Source organism: Leucoraja erinacea, chromosome 8 (genome assembly GCF_028641065.1).
Source record: "Leucoraja erinacea ecotype New England chromosome 8, Leri_hhj_1, whole genome shotgun sequence".
NCBI classification, from domain to species: Eukaryota; Metazoa; Chordata; class Chondrichthyes; order Rajiformes; family Rajidae; genus Leucoraja; species Leucoraja erinaceus.
In genome coordinates this window covers 9,751,509-9,771,542 of record NC_073384.1, presented here as the reverse complement: position 1 = coordinate 9,771,542, position 20,034 = coordinate 9,751,509, and the positions used below count along the sequence as shown (strand labels likewise).

The window sequence follows — 20,034 nt, the reverse complement described above, 5'->3', positions numbered from 1 at the left end:
TCCACATCTCATCTCATCCTGTCTCACTTCTCATCCCGTCTCACCTATTCTTGACCCACCTCACCTTTCTCATCCTACCTCATCCACAGGCAAGTTGGGTGGGAATAGAGGAAACGTTTGCAATGTCATCCGGCTGGAGGGGCGGCAGGAGTTGGCGGGGTGGCAGAGGGTCTGGCAACGGTGGTGGAGCATGGAAGGGAAAACCTTGGCGAGGAAGAGGAAACTGCGACAGATCCAGGCGAGGCGAGGGAAGTAAGTCTGGTGAAAATCAAAATAAGAAAAAAACCTACAGCTGCTTTGCAAACTGTTCCCCACCAGTTCATGGCCATCACATATATATAATATATATATTATATTATATAAGTATTATATAGCATGGTTAAATTCAGTGCTGCATGCTTACATATTATTATAAGTTAATATCTTTGGAATGAGGTATTTAAGCTCTGCTTTACCTTTATGTACAACATGAGTAGTGCATGGTGTAATAAGTGTGATGTTTTAGTTTAAATAATACACTAAATACCCACAATAATGCATGACATTATATTTGATTCCGGCTACACGTAAATTGTTAAAGGCATGTTTAAATACAAAAGGTTTTTTAAGCGGTAGGTTAAAGTGTGCTTCCATCTGTAATAGATAGATGTTAACCATGTTAAGAATGAGAAGAAATTATTCCAGTGACCTGACCAACATTTAGCCTTATTTTTGTATAGTATTGGTATCGGTTTATCAATGTCACATGTATCCAGATACAGTGAAAAGCTTTTGTTTGCGTGCTATCCAATTAAATCAGAAATTACTATATCCATATTACTAAAAGTAAGATCTTGACCACTTCCTGTTTTTCTGTTTCATGATTTTAGAAAAAACGCTGCCACTTACGGCCGTGATTTTTGGCCATCTTACTCAGTCCCCCTCCACTGCGCAGGACAAGAGGAGTTTTCCCATCAATTAAAAATAAAAGAGTTATTAAGGTTTTAAAAATGTTGACATTCTCTCTGCGCCCAAGCTAGTGGGAGGGGGGAGGGACTATAAAACCCGGAAGTGTTGCGCCTCAGTCTCTGTAAGATGGAGAAAGCGAGAGGGTCACGTCTCTCTGAGTTGTGAGTAACACTGAACACATGTTTACTTAACTATGAGTGCCCTTAATGTGGTTTAAAAATCAAAATGTGGTTGCTTTGAAATGCTGCACTGCAAATGGTTGTTGTTGGTGGTGGTGGTAACTGCTTTATTTAAGAAGGAGTTAGATGTGGCGCTTATGGCTAAAGGGATCAGGGGATATGGAGAGAAGGCAGGTACGGGATAATGAGTTGGATGATCAGCCATGATCATATTGAATGGCGGTGCAGGCTCGAAGGGCTGAATGGCCTACTCCTGCACCTATTTTCTATGTTTCTATGTTTCTATCACTATGCCCACCAGTTCATGGCACCCTATGCCCACCAGTTTTAAATCTGGAATAAAGAACATAGAAAAGGCTGGAAACACTCAGCCAGTCAGGCAGCATCTGTGGAGAGAGAAACGGTAATGCTTCTGGTCTGATGCCATTTAATGGTACTTTATTGTCACATATATTTAAGTTTAGAGTGATTTTTTTTGTAGCGTGCAGTGCACTAAAATGCTTACTATACATAAGCACAATCATACTCAAGTTCAAGAGTGTAAGTGTAGAGTCTGACGAAGGGTCCCGACCTGAGCGTCACTTATCCATGCTCTCCACTGATGCTACCTTGAGCGCTGAATTACTTCAGTATTTTCTACTTTATGTGAGAGTAAGAATAATGTATTACACTGAAGCAGCACACAAGAGTCACCACGTTTATGGTGCCGCCTTGCATCCTTCATGTTCAAATTGTTAAAAATGGAAGAGTCTTAATTTTATTGGATTAATCCCAGAATTGGCTTGTTGGGTGTACCTTGCACCAGGGGTCTGCTATATTATATGTCCACCAACTGTGATGATTGATTCCTTCTCAATGGTGGCGCTGCCGTGGAGTTGCTGCCTTACAGCGCCAGAGACCCGGGTTCGATCATGGCTACGGCTGCTTGTTAGTACCTAGTTTATGCATACTCCCCGTGACCACATGGGTTTTCTCTAACTTCGGCTTCTTCCCACACTCCAAAGACATATATTTTTATATGTTTGAAGAAGGGTTTCGGCCCGAAACGTTGCCTATTTCCTTTGCTCCATAGATGCTGCTGCACTCGCTGAGTTTCTCCAGCTTTTTTGTGTACCTTCATGTTTATAGGTTAATTGGCTTGGTATATATGTGACAATTGTCCCGAGTGTCTCGGGCAGATGGGGCTCGTCAGCCTCCACTGCCTTGTGGCCATAACCAGTCCAGGAGTAAACCTCAAGAAAAATCCAGTCAGAGCCCTAAGGCAGATCGATGTTGTCTACAACCTAGCTCTGGCAGCTCCTGCGCAGCGCTGGTGCCAAACTAACAGTCCTACTGTTGCTTTGGATCGATCAGTGATGTGGAGAGCGGGGACGTGCTGCATGGGCAACAGCCTGTCCTCCATATGACATCGCTCAGGCTTGCATCCTTGTTGTTGTTCCAAGTATAGAATAGTGTTAATAGAAACAGAAAATAGGTGCAGGAGAAGGCCATTCAGCCCTTCGAGCCTGCACCACCATTCAATATGATCATGGCTGATCATCCAACTCAGTATCCCGTACCTGCCTTCTCTCCGTACCCTCTGATCCCCTTAGCCACAAGGGCCACATCTAACTCCCTCTTAAATATAGCCAATGAACTGGCCTCGACTACCCTCTGTGGCAGAGAGTTCCAGAGATTCACCACTCTGTGTGAAAAAAGTTTTTCTCATCTTGGTTTTAAAGGATTTCCCCCTTATCCTTAAGCTGTGACCCCTTGTCCTGGACTTCCCCAACATCGGGAACAATCTTCCTGCATCTAGCCTGTCCAACCCCTTAAGAATTTTGTAAGTTTCTATAAGATCCCCTCTCAATCTCATAAATTCTAGAGAGTATAAACCAAGTCTATCCAGTCTTTTTTCATAAGACAGTCCTGACATCCCAGGAATCAGTCTGGTGAACCTTCAATGCACTCCCTCTATGGCAATAATTTCCTTCCTCAGATTTGGAGACCAAAACTGTACGCAATACTCCAGGTGTGGTCTCACCAAGACCCTGTACAACTGCAGTAGAACCTCTCTGCTCCTATACTCAAATCCTTTTGCTATGAAAGCTAACATACCATTCGCTTTCTTCACTGCCTGCTGCACCTGCATGCCTACTTTCAATGACTGGTGTACCATGGCACCCAGGTCTCACTGCATCTCCCCTTTTCCTAATCGGTCACCATTTAGATAATAGTCTGCTTTCCTGTTTTTGCCACCAAAATGGATAACCTCACATTTATCCACATTATACAGCATCTGCTAAACATTTGCCCACTCACCCAGCCTATCCAAGTCACCTTGCAGTCTCCTAGCATCCTCCTCACAGCTAACACTGCCCCCCAGCTTAGTGTCATCCGCAAACTTGGAGATATTGCCTTCAATTCACTCATCCAGATCATTAATATATATTGTAAATAGCTGGGGTCCCAGCACTGAGCCTTGCGGTATCCCACTAGTCACTGCCCGCCATTGTGAAAACGACCCGTTTACTCCTACTCTTTGCTTCCTGTTTGCCAGCCTGTTCTCTATCCACATCAATACTGAACCCCCAATGCCGTGTACTTTAAGTTTGTATACTAATCTCTTATGTGGGACCTTGTCGAAAGCCTTCTGGAAGTCCAGATACACCACATCCACTGGTTCTCCCCTATCCACGCTACTAGTTACATCCTCGAAAAATTCTATAAGATTCGTCAGACATGATTTACCTTTCGTAAATCCATGCTGACTTTGTCCAATGATTTCACCACTTTCCAAATGTGCTGCTATCCCATCTTTAATAACTGACTCTAGCAGTTTCCCCACTACCGATGTTAGACTAACTGGTCTGTAATTCCCCGTTTTCTCTCTCCCTCCCTTCTTAAAAAGTGGGGTTACGTTTGCTACCCGCCAATCCTCAGGAACTACTCCAGAATCTAAAGAGTTTTGAAAGATTATTACTAATGCATACACTATTTTTGGAGCTACTTCCTTAAGTACTCTGGGATGCAGCCTGTCTGGCCCTGGAGATTTATCGGCCCTTAATCCATTCAATTTACCCAACACCACTTCCCGACTAACCTGGATTTCACTCAATTCCTCCAACTCCTTTGACCCGTGGTCCCCTGCTATTTCCAGCAGATTATTTATGTCTTCCTTAGTGAAGACGGAACCAAAGTAGTTATTCAATTGGTCCGCCATATCCTTGTTCCCCATGATCAACTCACCTGTTTCTGACTGCAAGGGACCTACATTTGTTTTAACTAATCTCTTTTCACATGTCTATAAAAACTTTTGCAGTCAGTTTTTATGTTCCCTGCCAGTTTTCTTTCATAATCTATTTTTCCTTTCCTAATTAAGCCCTTTGTCCTCCTCTGCTGGTCTCTGAATTTCTCCCAGTCCTCTGGTATGCTGTTTTTTCTGGCTAATTTGTACGCATCATCCTTCGTTTTGATACTATTCCCGATTTCCCTTGTTATCCACGGATGCACTACCTTCCCTGATTTATTCTTTTGCCAAACTGGGATGAACAATTTTTTGTAGATCATCCATGCAGTCTTTAAATGTCTTCCATTGCATATCCACCGTCAACCCTTTTAGAATTAATTGCCAGTCAATCTTGGCCAATTCACGTCAGTCTCCATCCTAATGAAGAACTCAACCATATTATGGTCACTCTTGCCCAAGGGGCACGTACAACAAGACTGCTAACTAACCCTTCCTCATTACTCAATACCCAGTCTAAAATAGCCTGCTCTCTTGTTGGTCCCTCTACATGTTGATTTAGATAACTATCCCGCATACATTCCACGAAATCCTCTTCCTCAGCACCGTTTAGAAGCCATTTAAACTTGCTCGCAAATTTCAATTGTTGTTGATGTCATCTCAGAATGTTTAGGAAAGGTTTGTTTGTGTAAGATAATTTTGTTTGCAACACTTGTTTATATTAAGCTGAATATTTTGTAGTCTATTTTCAGCTAATTATAGATTATAAATCTACTATCGAACATGCTATTGTAATTTGTTTGAAGAATTACAAAATAGTGATTTAAAAAAAAACCCTATCTATCTCGCAAATAAATCTGATTAATGAAAAACATCTTGTTTCAGGTTTTCAACAGCCAAAGCCTCCTCAACCCCGCCTAATTCAAGGAACTTTGAATGAATTTTTACCCTATAAGGGTTGGAATCTTTATTTTTCAGATGGTAAGCCTTTCAAAATGAATTGTATGTTGCAAATATACAATGTCTGGCTGTAAGTTTTAGTATTTTCCTTTAGTTTTTTGCAGATAAATCACACACTTAAAAACACTAAGTGCTGGAGTAACTGGGCGGGTCAAAGTGTTGGAGTAACTGGGCGGGTCACACAAAATACACTTTAACATAAACATCCACCACATTGATTGCTCCACATTCCTCACTGTGATGGAAGGCGAAAAACAGTGGTCCAGACTCGAAAAGAAAATGTTCTCGAGAAATGCTACTCCAGCACTTTTTGTCTTTTGTAAACCAGCATCTGCAGTTCCTTCTTATACATCAAACCTTGTTTATTGTTATCTGGGTGGGGGAGGGCAACATGAGTTATGAGCCGGTTTATGTGGCTTGCTTCCCGAGAGTTAACTCTACCTTTCATTAAGATCAGACTACCCTGATTGCATTACTCAGCTCCCTTGAATCAGCTCTACCCTTCAATAAGCTCACAGCTATTCTTTGTAACCTCAACTGCTCATTCCCACTAACTCCTGGTCATTTTTTGAAATTTCAGTGTTCAGATCCATTCTCATCACTAGTAATAATGTATCCCATGCAGAACTTAAACTAACAAAACATAGGTGGAGTTAATGTCAAAGGTTATAATTTCAACAAGAGAAAGCCGGATCATGTGTATTTGATTTTTCCATACATGTTTTGGAGCAGGATGATTTTTATTAACTGATTTTGACTTGATGTTTAACTGGGCTAGTTAACTCAAAATCGTGCTTGCAAGAGCAAGAAGTGGAAAAACTAGTAACGCAATATGGTTGCCATTTTCAAACTGGAATCGAGTAACATTTTTAAAATGAAGTTCTGTTCAATGATAATCTGTAAAACTTAAAAAAAAATGTTAGTACAGGTGCACAACCTTTTATCCGACAGCCTTGGGACCAGACACTTTTCGTAATTTGGAATTTGTCGGTCTTCGGAATGGAAATTTTTTAGCGTAGATTTTAATGGCTGGCTCAGTGGTAGAGTGCCCGGCTCATATCCGCAAGGTCGCGAGTTTGCGCCTTGATCCCGGCAGTTCCTTGGTCGCGAGTTTGAGTCTTCAGTGTAGTTTTTTTCTTGCAGAATAAATGTCTGTATGAAATGCAGTGTGTTGAATGAGTTCCTGAATTTGTAAATGTGACCGCAGCATTGAATCACCTCCCGCACTCATGTCACCCTAGCGGGGCTACATGCCCTAAGGCGGCCTAAGGCGACATTTTCACACTCTTATATCCGTGTGCAGCAGAGGCGCCAAGCGTGAGCTTTGGTGTGCAGACATCCTGGAAAAAATGTCTGGTTTCTTCCAGGTAGGCGATATACCCTCACGGGCAATATACCCTCCACTTCTCTTTTTAGTTCCCCTTTCTTCCAGGACCGACCTGAGGTTCCGCTGTCACCTCTGCGGGCCACCCTCGGTGAACGCTCACTCAACTTTGTCTTGGGATTCCTACTCTCCCGGTCAATGTACCCTCACCTTCTCTTTTATGAATGGGGATTTAGTTCCCCTTTCGTCGAGGACCGACCGGAGGTTCCGCTGTCACCTCTGCGGGCCGCCCTCGGTGAACGTCCTGTCTCCCTGTCCCTGGGATAGCAGGGGGCGATCAAACAGCACAATAACCCCCGCCCCCTCCCCACCACCCCCAACTCCAGAGGAATCCGCTCCCCGATGGGCCGCTACGGCGACAAGTGGCAGTTCGCCCACAGCCCGAGCTGCGCGACCTCAAGAACAAGACGCACCTTACGCACCATCAGTTTCTGCCCCTCTGGAGTTGGAGCGGGGCTGGGCTGGAGTTGCTGATCTGGGATCTCCGTGCTTGCAGTGGGCCTGGGGGTCGGTGTCCCGATGAGGGGGCACAGCTCGGGCTGTGGGCGAACTGCCACTTGTCGCCGTAGCGGCCCATCGGGGAGCGGCTTCTGGTGGTCCCGATGTCTCCCGCTAGTTCGCAGTTTTCCTCTGGAGTTGGAGCGGGGCTGGGCTAGAGTTGTTGCTGGCTGTGAGTCTCTGGGATCTCCGTGCTTGCAGTGGGCCTGGGGGTCGGTGTCCAGCCCAGCCCCGCTCCAACTCCAGAGGAACCCGGGTGGCAGATGAGGGGGCACAGCTCGGGCTGTGGCCGAACTGCCACTTGTCGCTGTAGCGGCGCATCGGGGAGCGGCTTCTGGTGGTCCTGACGTCTCTCAGCTCCTGTCCAGGGGGATGGCCGGAGACGTCAGGACCAACAGGAACCCGCTCCCCGATGCGCCGCTACAGCGACAAGTGGCAGTTCGCCCACAGCCCGAGCTGCGCCCCCTCATCTGCAACCCGGGTTCCTCTGGAGTTGGAGCGGGGCTGGGCTAGAGTTGCTGCTGGCTGTGAGTCTCTGGGATCTCCGTGCTTGCAGTCGGTGTCCCGTTGGTCCTGAAGTCTCCGGTCACCCCCCTGGAATGGAGCTGAGACTGGGAACTGTACCGCCCTTGCCCCCTCCCTCTGCAACTGCAAACAACCCCACAGTTCCCAGTCTCAGCTCCTGTACAGGGGGTGGCCGGAGACGTCACAGCCCGAGCTGCGCCCCCTCATCCGCAACCTCAAGACCAAGACGTACTTTGCACACCATCAGCTTCGGTCCCTACGGGGAGCGTGTTCCTCTGGAGTTGGAACGGGGCTGGGCTGCTGCTGGCTGTGGGTCTCTGGGATCTCCGTGCTTGCAGTGGGCCTGGGGGTCGGTGTCCCGTTGGTCCTGACGTCTCCGGTGACTGGCACTAGCTCCGACGTGAAGGCAGTGCAAAGCCCCCGCGCCGGTGCAATGGGCGGGGAGCTGGAGAGGGGAGGGAAGGGGTCACACACATGGCCGGGAAGCAGAGGGGTGTAGGTGGGGTGAAACGTAAGGGAGCGACAATTTGCTGCTGCCTGCACGCTGAGTTAAAAAGTTCTCATGCAAGACTCACGATCCACTGTGTATCGTGAGTCTACCGTGGGAATTTTTTAACTGAGCGGGCAGGCAGCAGCAGATTGTCAATTATTAACCCTCCCGCGCAATATACCCTCACCTTCTCTTTTATGGATGGGGATTTAGTTTCCCTTTCTTCGAGGACCGACCGGAGGTTCCTCTGTCACCTCTGCGGGCCGCCCTCCGTGAACGTTTTCAAGGACCTTTTTTCAAGGACTGAAAAAATGTCGCTATTCGGAGGTTTTCGTTATTTGGATCTTCGGATAAAAGGTTGTGCACCTGTAATATTGTAAATGTTTGAATTTAAAAAAATGGGAGAAGGAAATCAACAAAACCGCACTATATACAGTACCTGGTGAAATGCAAGGAGCCTCCATGTCTCGATTTGAGTCATAATGTACGTAAGTTTAAAGTTAATTTATTTGCTATATTGTGAATGGTTTCTGTAGTTCTCACTAAATTTAATGTATCTAAATGTCTGCAGAATTTAGAGCTCCTGAAATGCTTGGTTGTATCATGCCAATGCGCTTACTCCAATTGATTTGAAGTATTTTACGTAATTATCAGAGTGTTACAGAGAAGCAAAAATATTAAAAATTAAATTCCCTTGGTTTCTGTAATCTGAACATTCATAAAGCAGATGATGTGACTTTTTCCTTGTAGAGTTGCAAACTGGTTGTGAAAGTGAGCCATCAATGCACAGCACTGTAAATGGTTTATGGCAGTGTAAAAGATTGATTTATGTTGTGGACTATTTTGCTTTATAACAATTTAAATATTGCCGTAGAACAATTGTAAATCGTGTTGTGTATTTCTAAGCTTTAAAATATAATAATAATAATAATAACTTTATTTGTTAAGCACCTTAAAAACAACCAAAGCTGACCAAAGTGCTGTACAGAAAAAAGAAAACAAGCAAGACATCATAAAACAGGCAGAACAACAGAACATACAACAAACACGAGGCGCATAAATTACATACAAAAATCCAAACAATAAATTAAAAAAACATAAAACACGAGTACGAACAACGCAGCAAAACCAAGCAAATAAAGTTAATAAACAATTCAACACCTCACTGGTCTACAAAGGCCATGTAGAATAGATATGTCTTCAGGAGTGACTTAAAAACAGCTAGAGAAGGGGCCTGTTTAACGTGCAGAGGCAATTCATTCCACAATCTCGGAGCCGACACAGCAAAGGCATGGTCCCCTCTGAGCTTCCGCTTAGTCTTTGGCTCAATCAGGAGCAGCTGATCATCTGACCTGAGAGAGCGGGAGGGCGAATAAGGGTGAAGAAGCTCAGATAGGTAGGACGGGGCAAGACCACTTAGGGATTTAAAAGTAAATAAAATAATTTTAAAACGAATCCTATACTGAATAGTCAGCCAGTGGAGAGAGGCCAAAAGGTGTGAAACATGATCATGCTTTCGTGTGCCAGTCAAGAGACGAACAGCTGCATTCTGTACCATCTGGAGACGGGCGATGGAGGACCGACTAACCCCCAGATACAGTGCATTGCAGTAATCCAGCCGGGTGGTAACAAAGGCATGGATTACCGTCTCAAAGTGCTGCCTTGATATAAACGAGAGCGTCCAATAACAGCTGTCAGACATTTTTAAGGCTTCATTACTATGGCAAATTCCATTTAAAAAATACTGATCGCTCTTAAATAAATTTTAAATGTTATTATTGTACTTGGGTATCTAATGCATTTTGAGAATTATATTTTTCTGATTTTCAATTTTATTTTAAAGCTTACGTTGGGAGCTCCCCTATTGTGCAGAAGATTAAAGCATTTGAAAAGTTCTTCACAAATCATATTGATTTGTATGACAAGGTAAGAATCCTTGGCCTATATTTTTATGTACTTTTCGAACTTCACTGCTTATTGTTTACTAAGAAGTTGTTTGATTTGCAAACCTGGAGCAAAGGAAATCCTAGTTTCATATTTATAGAACATTAGTGTCTATTGTACACAATTTTTGCAAATTTTATTTTAATGAATTTAATATGTTTATCTGCCAAAATAAGGAATATGACAGAGACGTATGGTATTTGTGTCTTTTGTAAAAGTCATAAGTGCACATTCACTTTTGCAGAAAATCTTGGTCAATAGCCATGCAAACTATCAATGACAAACAGCACTCTTTCATCTTGCATTGAAATGTTATCAAAAACAAAAATAATTTAAATTTAGTATTGCTCTCTGATTCTTCAGTAATGATGCAAATAGCAATGAGAAATAAAAGCTGACATTCACCTGCAAATTTCAAATATTTCTCTCCAAAGGATGAAATAGAACGAAAAGAAAGCATCTTGGTTGACTTTAAGGAGCTTGTGAATGATAAGGAGCTAACTGTTCTCGTGCCTAATTTGGCTACTGAATTGAGGGATATGCCAGAAAAAATATTGGATTGCCTAGGATTAGCAGTTCATCAGGTTAAAGTATCTTATAACTCTTCTTTGTATTGTTACTCAGTTAATTGTGCCTGTTGATTAACAAACAACATTTTACAAGATTGATATTTTTATTTTATTTCTAATTATTTCTTCTGAAACTGAAGTTAAAAAGATTGCAGTGTTTTTTTTTTGAACAGAAATTCTACTGTTGTGAAAATAGTATTCTGAAAGTATCATTGGGCAGTATCTCTTTCCGAAGTACACTGAACTCTATTAATGTAAAGCTTGCAACTGACTTTATGTTATTCATGGTACTTTCATCCAGGTAATAACTAGAGATCTTGAAAGGCAGACAGCTCAGTTGGAACAAGGACTACCAAGTGAAGAGGCTGCCATTATAAATGTTCCTTACATTCATGTACGGTATGTTCAAAAGAAGAATGTTGAAATTATTATTTTGTCAGTTACATTATCCCATTAATATTTCTTTGAATTTAATAGCTTATGTTGGTATACATCATACTGCTATGTGCAGCAAACATCAATGAGAAACAGCGATATAATAACCATGAGAAAACCAAATATTTGTCACTTTGCTGAAATCTTTGCTATTTCAGAACAGCACAGTTTTATTTTTTAATTTAGCTATGATCCTAAATAATCCATCACTGATTAATTAATTACTGTTTTCTGACTTCACAAATCCTAGTGTAGCTACAATCCTTAAAAGGATGACAAATAATTTGGTAATTGGAGTAAGGTTGGGACCCCTTTGCTAAAACAATAAACAGAAGCCTGGGAGCCTAAAGTGAGGTCTTTGGGTACATAGTTAGACCATTCCTGTATTATGTACTGGAGAATTAAACTGCTGCCCTGATGTTTATTTTCTGATGCATGTATATCTGAATGTCCTGAATGGGAAACGTGGAGATGATATTGTTATTCTTGTTGACTCATTATCTTCATCTACAGTTGTGATGTTACAGGCTCAGGTTTTGCATTCAAAATGTTCCGAAATTATGATGAATTTAAGTATAACATTTGAAATATTGAAGAGAAAAATGTGTGGCAATAAATCCAAGATATGCTATTTTACTTTAATAAAAAATAAATGTCAAAAACCCATGCAATGTGTGTACTTTTTTAGGGTCTATAACTATGAGCTTCTGACGTTGTTGAGAAATTTGCGAGCTAATTGCTATGGGAAGTACATTTCTTTGCGTGGAACAGTTGTTCGTGTCAGCAACGTTAAACCTGTCTGTACCAGAATGGCCTTCACATGCAATGGATGTGGCGATACTCAAAGTCTACCTCTTCCAGATGGGAAATATACAATCCCAACAAAGGTAATGTACAATGACATTGCGGAAAAAAAGTAGAGCTAAATTTTTAATTAAATGTGCCAACTAATTCTAAGTACTTTCTTAAGTGTTTAGAACCAGATTGTCGCAGTCGATCGTTTACACCAAACAGAAGCTCTTCATTAACGGTCACTGTAGACTGGCAATCTATCAAGTAAGCGAATTATTGATTTTTGGATTTGCTTCATTTCCAGTTGCTATTAGTTAATTATTATTCAATTAGGATTGGATTGTGATTCCATTTATGCCTATGCCTTTGTCAAGAGAATTTAGAGCGAAACATATTTATATTTAATTTGCCTTGCTCCACCTCTGGAAAGATTGTAAAGAAAATTCAGAATTTGGAGAATTGAAGCACTTAGCAAAAGTTTAGTTTTGTTTCCTGTGTCAATTTAGGGGCATTTTCCAGTCTAGCAATATTAGAGATAGTTGAATTAGCACAGTGTGTGAGTGGGATTGAGGGTCAGTAGGATTGTTTTCTTTTATTCTGTATTGGTGATGGCATTGTTTGTCTTCACTGAGGAATGGACTGATTTTTCCATTGAGTGCTAAAATATAGTGGTTCTCAATTTGTTTGATAGGGGCAAATTCTCAATAGGGCAGGAGTTAGTGAAAGCTGTGGGAGCACCATCTTTTGCAAGCCTTCTTTAGCCATAAGTGTGCTTAACATCATTCTTTAACAGGGAAAAATATCTCATTTGATTTCAAGTAAAAAGTTTGCAGGTTTTTTCCTTAAAGAGTATTTTGAATTTCATGGAATGATCCAGCATGGAATCAGGTCCTTCGGGTCACTGAGTCCATGCCGACCATCGATCATCCGTTCATACTTGTTCCATGTTTTTCTACTTTCGCATGCACTCTCTACACAGTAAGGTCAATTTACAGAAGCCAATTAACCTACAAATCGTCACCATTTTTAGGATGTGTGAGGAAATCGGAGCACCCTAGAAAAAACTATTGTCACCGGGAGACCAATCAAACTCTATATAGAAAGCACCTGAGATCCAGGTCCCTGGCATAGTGAGGTGTTTTGTGTTCATTCTTTCAAAAATACAAGATAGTTTCCCTTATTTTTGCATAAGCCTGCCATGTTATGATATGCTCAATGAATCAGTATGTTCTCACAATGTTACACACTTCTTGAGTTGTATCAGTGATGCAAAAAATAATATTTGTAGTTCAGGCATTACAATTTGTGGTTGAGATGGTGTAAAATTGACATCTGCAGGGAGGTGTATTTAAAGTGCAAGCACTAATTTACTTTTGGCATCGCAGGCAGGTAAATCTTTCAGTTTAGAAAGCTCATATACAATTTTGGAAAGCTATTGTATTTTTGTTACACAGACTCCAGGAACTTGCATCAGATGATAAGCGAGAGGCTGGGAGAATTCCTCGAACTATCGAGTGTGAGCTTGTTCAAGACTTGGTAGACAGTTGTGTTCCAGGAGATATGGTGACCGTCACAGGGATTGTCAAGGTGGCAAATAGTAGTGAAGGTATGACTGAAGTTCAAGACAAATGTATATCTCTCCCACCAAGTGCAATTACATTTTGTGGCTTCTTATGCATGTTTAATTTTCGCGTGTACTGACAACGGAACAATGAAACAGACAAAACTATGGAAAAGTAATATCAATATTTTATTAATACCAGTAATTTGCAACGGTCATATGCATATTTATTTCTGGAGTTTGAGAGAGGGGGAAATGGGAAAGAGAGCATCTTAAACTCTATAATTTATAAAACAATTTAAATCGTGTTGTCTTGACATTCCTGTTAAGGTCCACTTGTCCTTTCCAAGCTTTCATGCTTTCAGTCGGACTGGAAATTGAAAGGGATTGCGTTCAACATTGATGATCTGGAGGGCAGGGTTGGTTCGAATGTCTCGGAAAGGGGCTGGAAAAGACACACGTTTAACACTTGACCTATGCAACCCCAGGATTAGGCCTCATTGATTTACTGAGTGATTCCGATCACCATGACATGTTTAAAACTGTAATCTTTGCTGGCAGTCCACTATTTTTTACCAATCTGACATGCTGAAGTTGGGTGAGTGGACAGATGCATGGCAGATGTAGTAAAATGTGGATAAATGTGAGATTATCCACTTTGGTGGCAAGAACAGGAAGGCAGATTATTATCTGAATGGTCAGATTAGGAAAATAAGAGGTGCAACGAGACCTGGGTGTGCTTGTACATCAGTCACTGAAAGGATTGGACAGGCTAGATACAGGAAAAATGTTCCTGATGTTGGGCGGGTCACAAAGGGTCACTGTTTAAGAATAAGGAGTAGGCCATTTAAGACAGAGAAGAGGAAAAATGTCTTCACCCAGAGAGTTGTGAATCTGGAATTCTCTGCCACAGAAGGCAGTGGAGACCAATTCACTGGATGTTTTCAAGAGAGAGTTAGATTTAGTTCTTATAGGGCTACAGGAATCAAGGGACATGGGGGGAAAAAGAAGGAAGGGGTTTCTGATTATAGATGATCAGCCATGATCATGTTGAATGGTGGTGCTGGCTTGAAGGTCCGAATGGCTACTCCTGCACCTATTTTTCTATGTTTTTTACCTGGGTCCACGAATCATTCTGGCTACATTTTTTTGCTATTGCTTCAGGCTTAATGCTCACCGACTAAAACCATCATCCACCCTCCCGTTTGCGGTGTTATTCATGCACTAAAATCATGGACTACAATCCTGTAACTTTGTATTACACTTACTCCAAAGAAAGATATACAGATGAATGTTGCAGATTGCAGTATGAATGTTGCAGACTATTCCCCTAGCCTACATACTTTATAGTCCGTTGGTTCTTTTGATTAACTTTGATCAGGTTAAGGGAAAGTACACGTCATATACATGTAATTTATCCACTCAGAGATCTATTTAATTTTTTTTTAGGAAAATCTAGAAACAAAGATGACAAATGCATGTTCCTCTTGTATATTGAGGCCAACTCTATAAGTAATGGAAAAGGACGGAGGAATGTGAGTTCGGAAGAGTTATCTGGTGGTTTGTCTTCCATGGAGTTTACACTTAAAGATCTATATGCAATTCAAGAGATTCAGGCTGAAAAAAATCTTCTCAAATTATTTGTGAAGTACGTTGTTTCCTATTCCTTTACTTGCTTTTCAGAATGATTCTACAATTGTAAGGAAATATACACTTTAATATTTTGTTTTTCAGTTCGTTGTGTCCTGCTATCTATGGTCATGAGGTGAGTGTCATGGTATAGTTTAAAATATTCTCCTTGCTCAATCCTTTTCTGTTTTTACTGAATGAAAGTTCCAGATATGCAGTTATTTTATTATTTGCAGCTAGTCAAAACAGGATTAATATTGGCACTCTTTGGAGGCTGCCAAAAATATGTGGATGATAAGAACCGTATTCCTGTTCGAGGTGATCCTCATATCTTGATAGTTGGTGATCCTGGACTGGGAAAAAGCCAACTTTTACAGGCAAGTAATCAATTTTTTGAAAATTTCTTGTAGAAGCAAAATGTGACCATTTTTAAAATGGCATAACTTTTTTTGCTTATGAACAAAATATTATGGAGTCATATAACATGGAAACCTCTTTGGCCCAACTTGTTTATGATGACCAATATGCCCCAGCTAAGCCAGCCCTATTTGGCCCATGTCCCTCTCAACCTTTCCTGTTCATGTGCCTGTCCAAACGACTTTTCTGTTAAAGTACCTGCCTTAACTTCACCCTTTCATAACTCGTTCCACATACCAACTACCCTCAGTGAAAAAGTTGCACCTCGAGTTCCTATTAAATCTTCACCATTGAAATATTTTCAATGGTTTTCTTGAGTTTGTGTTGACCAACTACCAGTTGGAAGCACAGTGGCATGAACCTCAGTCAATACAAATCTTTTTTTACGATACGATAAACTTTATTCATCCCCGGAGGGAAATTGGTCTGCCAACAATCACAACACACAACAAGATACACAAACTTGAAATTAAAAGTGAAAAGAAAAAGAATAAGCGACTGTTGGCTGGCTGCCGTGTGCACAGCGCCGAAACTGGAATGAACCGGAACAAACAAACAAACAAACGAATGCAGACTTATCCTCTGGGCAGAGGATTCTAAACTTGAGTGCCTCCCCCACACCGGGTCCCTCTTTGTTCTCCCACCGTCCCACACGACAGACCCCCACGCTGGGTCCTCTTGAGGTTTAGTGTGTTTTTAGATGAAGATATCTAATTGCTTTTCTGGAATTGATATCCCACAATTGAGCTTTAGTTATAATGGGCAATAGTAACCAGAAAGAGAAGCACAGATTGTGAACACCATTCACAACTCTTCAATCCTTTGTCTCACACCATTCGTAACTCTTCAATCCTTTTGTCTCATCCCTTCTTTCTTTTCATCTCTGGCATGTTACTCTGGCATTTTGTGTCTTTTTTTGTAAACCAGCATCTGCAATTTCTTGTTTCTATATAAAGTAGTTTATCGTGGGCAAACTGGGCAAAGTTTTGGATATATAGATATCAATTTCTGGAGCGTTTGGATTGTCTACGCATTATTGACCTTGATTATGAAACAAAACACATTTAATCATTTTTATTCTAGATACAAATTGCTTATTTTCTGTGGAATAAACATGAAGTCATTTCATGTGTTAAATCTTCATGTGCATATCCCCATGCATTACTACTTAAACAATTTAACAGATTTTGTTTATGCTTGGGATAATACACCTCTTCATGGTAAATGGCTGAAAATTTTTAAGTGGACTTTGTTGCAATTTATAAACATTTTTTTCTATATCGTTAAAATTACATATAAATTTCTATTATTTGCAGCTTGTCAAAGCAGGATTAATATTTGGAGTCAGTCGATACAGTCCTTCAATTTATTGTGTTTCCATTAGTCAAATGTTACTGCACAGTTTATTGTTGGAAAATCTATTGTTTTTTCATTTGATTTATTTGGTTGAGAATACCTATTGAAAGTGAAGTGTTAAAAACGTAAACATTAAGATTTAATACTAAGCCACTGTTTTTGATTTTCAAAATATATTGGAAATATGTTTGCAGTTTTGATCCTATTGACTGCAAAACTGCTACTAATTATGCACTTTATGCTTAGCGATTTTTTTTTGCTTAAGGACCTACTTTTAATATTATTCTAGGCCGTGTGCAATATTGCCCCACGAGGAGTATACGTCTGTGGCAACACCACTACCACTTCGGGACTTACCGTAACTTTGTCTCGGGACAGTGGAACAGGAGACTTTGCATTGGAAGCAGGAGCTCTTGTACTTGGTGATCAAGGTAACTCACAAATTAGGGATGTGTAACTGACTGAAAGCTTATGCATTCCAATGCAATTACATGTTCATTGAGAATATTGCTGATCATAGTATTTGGTTGTGGCGTCAAGTTGGGAAAAGGGGAAGTATAGTGGGATCTGGGGGTCCTTCCTTGTTCATCGGTCTATGAAAGTAAGCATGGCGAATGGCATGTTGGCCTTTATAACAAGAGGAGTCGAGTATAGGTGCAAAGAGGTCCTTCTGCAGTTGTCCAGAGCCCTAGTGAGACCACACCTGGAGTATTGTGTGCAGTTTTGGTCCCCTAATTTGAGGAAAGACATTCTTGCTATTGAGGGAGTGCAGCGTAGGTTTACAAGGTTAATTAGTGGGATGGCGGGACTGTCATATGCTGAGAGAATGAAGCAGCTGGGCTTGTACACTCTGGAGTTAAGAAGGATGAGAGGGGATCTTATGGAAACATAAGATTGTTAAGGGTTTGGACATGCTGGAGGCAGGAAACATGTTCCCGATGTTGGAGGAGTCCAGAACCAGGGGCCGCAGTTTAAGAATAAGGGGTAAGCCATTTAGAACGGAGACGAGGAAACATGTTTTCTCACAAAGAGTTGTGAGTGTGTGGAATTCTCTGCCTCAGAGGGCGGTGAAGGCAGGTTCTCTGGATGCTTTTTAGAGAGCTGGATAGAGCTCTTAAAGATAGCGGAGTCAGGGGATGTGGGGAAAAGGCAGGAACGGGGTACTGATTGGGGATGATCAGCCATGATCACATTGAATGGCAGTGCTGGCTCGAAGGGCCGAATGGCCTACTCCTGCACCTATTGTCAATTGTGTTTAAAAGTTGTAAACTTAATTCTGTCTAATTTATTGGTCTGTGCAATGCAGTATTTTTTATGAAAACATTATTTAAAAAGAATAAGAAAATCAGGGTACTGTGCCATCAGCAGTAGATTATATTTGGGGAATAAATTGGATTATTTGCTACATTTACCTTGTGACCATCGGATGGGGCAGGGAATAAATATTACTTCAGCATTGCTAAGAGATTATATAATGCAGCACAAAATTTATGTGCGACATGCAAAAGTTATTAAAAAGATTGCAAACAAAGCTGAATATGTGACTTACAGATTTTTGTTCGGGGTCTATGCACAAGATGTCCTTGTGCACACAGGTTGTTAGGCACACACAATGACGTTGAAAGCAGTGCTTGATTTGAAGTAACTTGTCAGTATGCTCTTGGTGAGTTGAAGGACTCTTTCCATGCTATGATTCGGTGGAAAAGTCAGAGGTTTAACAAGGCGGTTAGAAAACATACAGAGTAAACTTATCTTGGATGAGCAACTTCATTTCTGAGTAGAAATTGGAGAACTGGTGGACTTGTTTTCCCAAGAGCAAGAAAGGTTGAGGGGACAACTGACCCCTGTTCAACGTTATGAGGTTAGATTTCTGGTTTTGCCATTTCATCATTGGATATTTCTGAACCTTCAAGCTTTCTGATAAAGGTGGCAAAATAATTAAAGGGGAAGCCAACAGTCTATCCAAAAATCAAGAGTTGGTAAGATCTGGAAAACAAGTTGCAAGATTCCATAATTTTTGAAAGCCAATTGAATGCATAATTGAAGAGCACACATTTTTGGGTTATGAGGTAAAAGATTGAGAAAAGGACTAAATTGGGTTGACTTTCAAATTGTGGGCTAAATAGTGGCTCCCACTTGAAAGACTGGTTACAGGATAAGATCTCGGCCTGTCAGTGAGGCCATCAGGAATATTGTCACGGATTAAAATCCTGAGGTTTCAGTACATATTTCAACAATTTGCTTTGCTTCCTTTTTGCTTTGTTCCAAAACAATAGTAGCAATGTTACATTAGGGTTATCAGATCGCCAGAACTAATATTATTCGATTATTTCAGTATAATTGTTTGTTCATGATAATTATTTTATTAAGTTTTTCTGACATATTTCAGGCATTTGCTGTATTGATGAATTTGACAAAATGGGAAACCAGCACCAGGCCTTGCTAGAAGCCATGGAGCAACAGAGTATTAGTTTAGCGAAAGCTGGAATCGTTTGCAATTTGCCTGCCAGAACTTCAATCCTTGCTGCTGCTAATCCTGTTGGAGGTCACTATAGCAAAGCTAAAACGGTGTCTGAGAACTTGAAGTAAGTTGTGCTTCTACAAGTAACATTTTAGTGCATTGACAATTCAAACCATGCAAAAACCAGTTGTTCCAACATTCCTTGTTGATTGATTGACAAATACAGCATGGAAATAGGCTCTTTGGCCCACCAGGTACACTCTGACCACCGATCACCCATTCACACCAGTTCCATGTTATCCCACTTTTGCATACATATAAGGGCAATTTGCTGAAGCAAATTAACCTACAAACCCGCACGTCTTTGGGATATGGGTGGAAACTGGAGCACCAGGATGAAACTCACATGATCACAGGGAGAACGTGCAAACTCCCTACAGACAGAACTCGAGGTCTGGATTGAACCCGAGTCTCTGGCGCTGTGAGACAGCAGCTCTACCAGCTATATGTAATTTATGTAATCAAATCTTGAATAATATATTTATTTCAGCATAAAATAAGAATATCTCCTTATATGCCCAGTTAAATTTAGGATATTAAAAAGCTACAAATAGTTATTTTCTCCAAAAAGCCACTAATAATAGCTTTCAAAATTATTTG

General features: G+C 41.1%; 1 protein-coding gene across 4 annotated transcripts in view; it reads left to right on the top strand.

Moving 5' to 3' along the window:
- The window catches only part of mcm8 (minichromosome maintenance 8 homologous recombination repair factor), a 30,258-nt gene that overhangs the window by 783 nt on the left and 9,441 nt on the right, over positions 1-20,034 (top strand). For all 4 annotated transcript variants that reach the window (XR_008723819.1, XM_055638957.1, XM_055638954.1 and 1 more), the window contains exons 2-14: positions 90-252; positions 5,239-5,334; positions 10,054-10,136; positions 10,589-10,738; positions 11,025-11,122; positions 11,847-12,045; positions 12,129-12,214; positions 13,405-13,556; positions 14,961-15,159; positions 15,246-15,276; positions 15,377-15,517; positions 17,203-17,344; positions 19,303-19,498. Coding sequence is in view for 3 of the 4 variants with exons in the window: in XM_055638957.1 (XP_055494932.1) it covers positions 90-252; positions 5,239-5,334; positions 10,054-10,136; positions 10,589-10,738; positions 11,025-11,122; positions 11,847-12,045; positions 12,129-12,214; positions 13,405-13,556; positions 14,961-15,159; positions 15,246-15,276; positions 15,377-15,517; positions 17,203-17,344; positions 19,303-19,498 (1,736 nt within the window). In the remaining variant the exon portion in view is untranslated. The remainder of the gene's footprint in view (positions 1-89; positions 253-5,238; positions 5,335-10,053; positions 10,137-10,588; positions 10,739-11,024; positions 11,123-11,846; positions 12,046-12,128; positions 12,215-13,404; positions 13,557-14,960; positions 15,160-15,245; positions 15,277-15,376; positions 15,518-17,202; positions 17,345-19,302; positions 19,499-20,034) is intronic.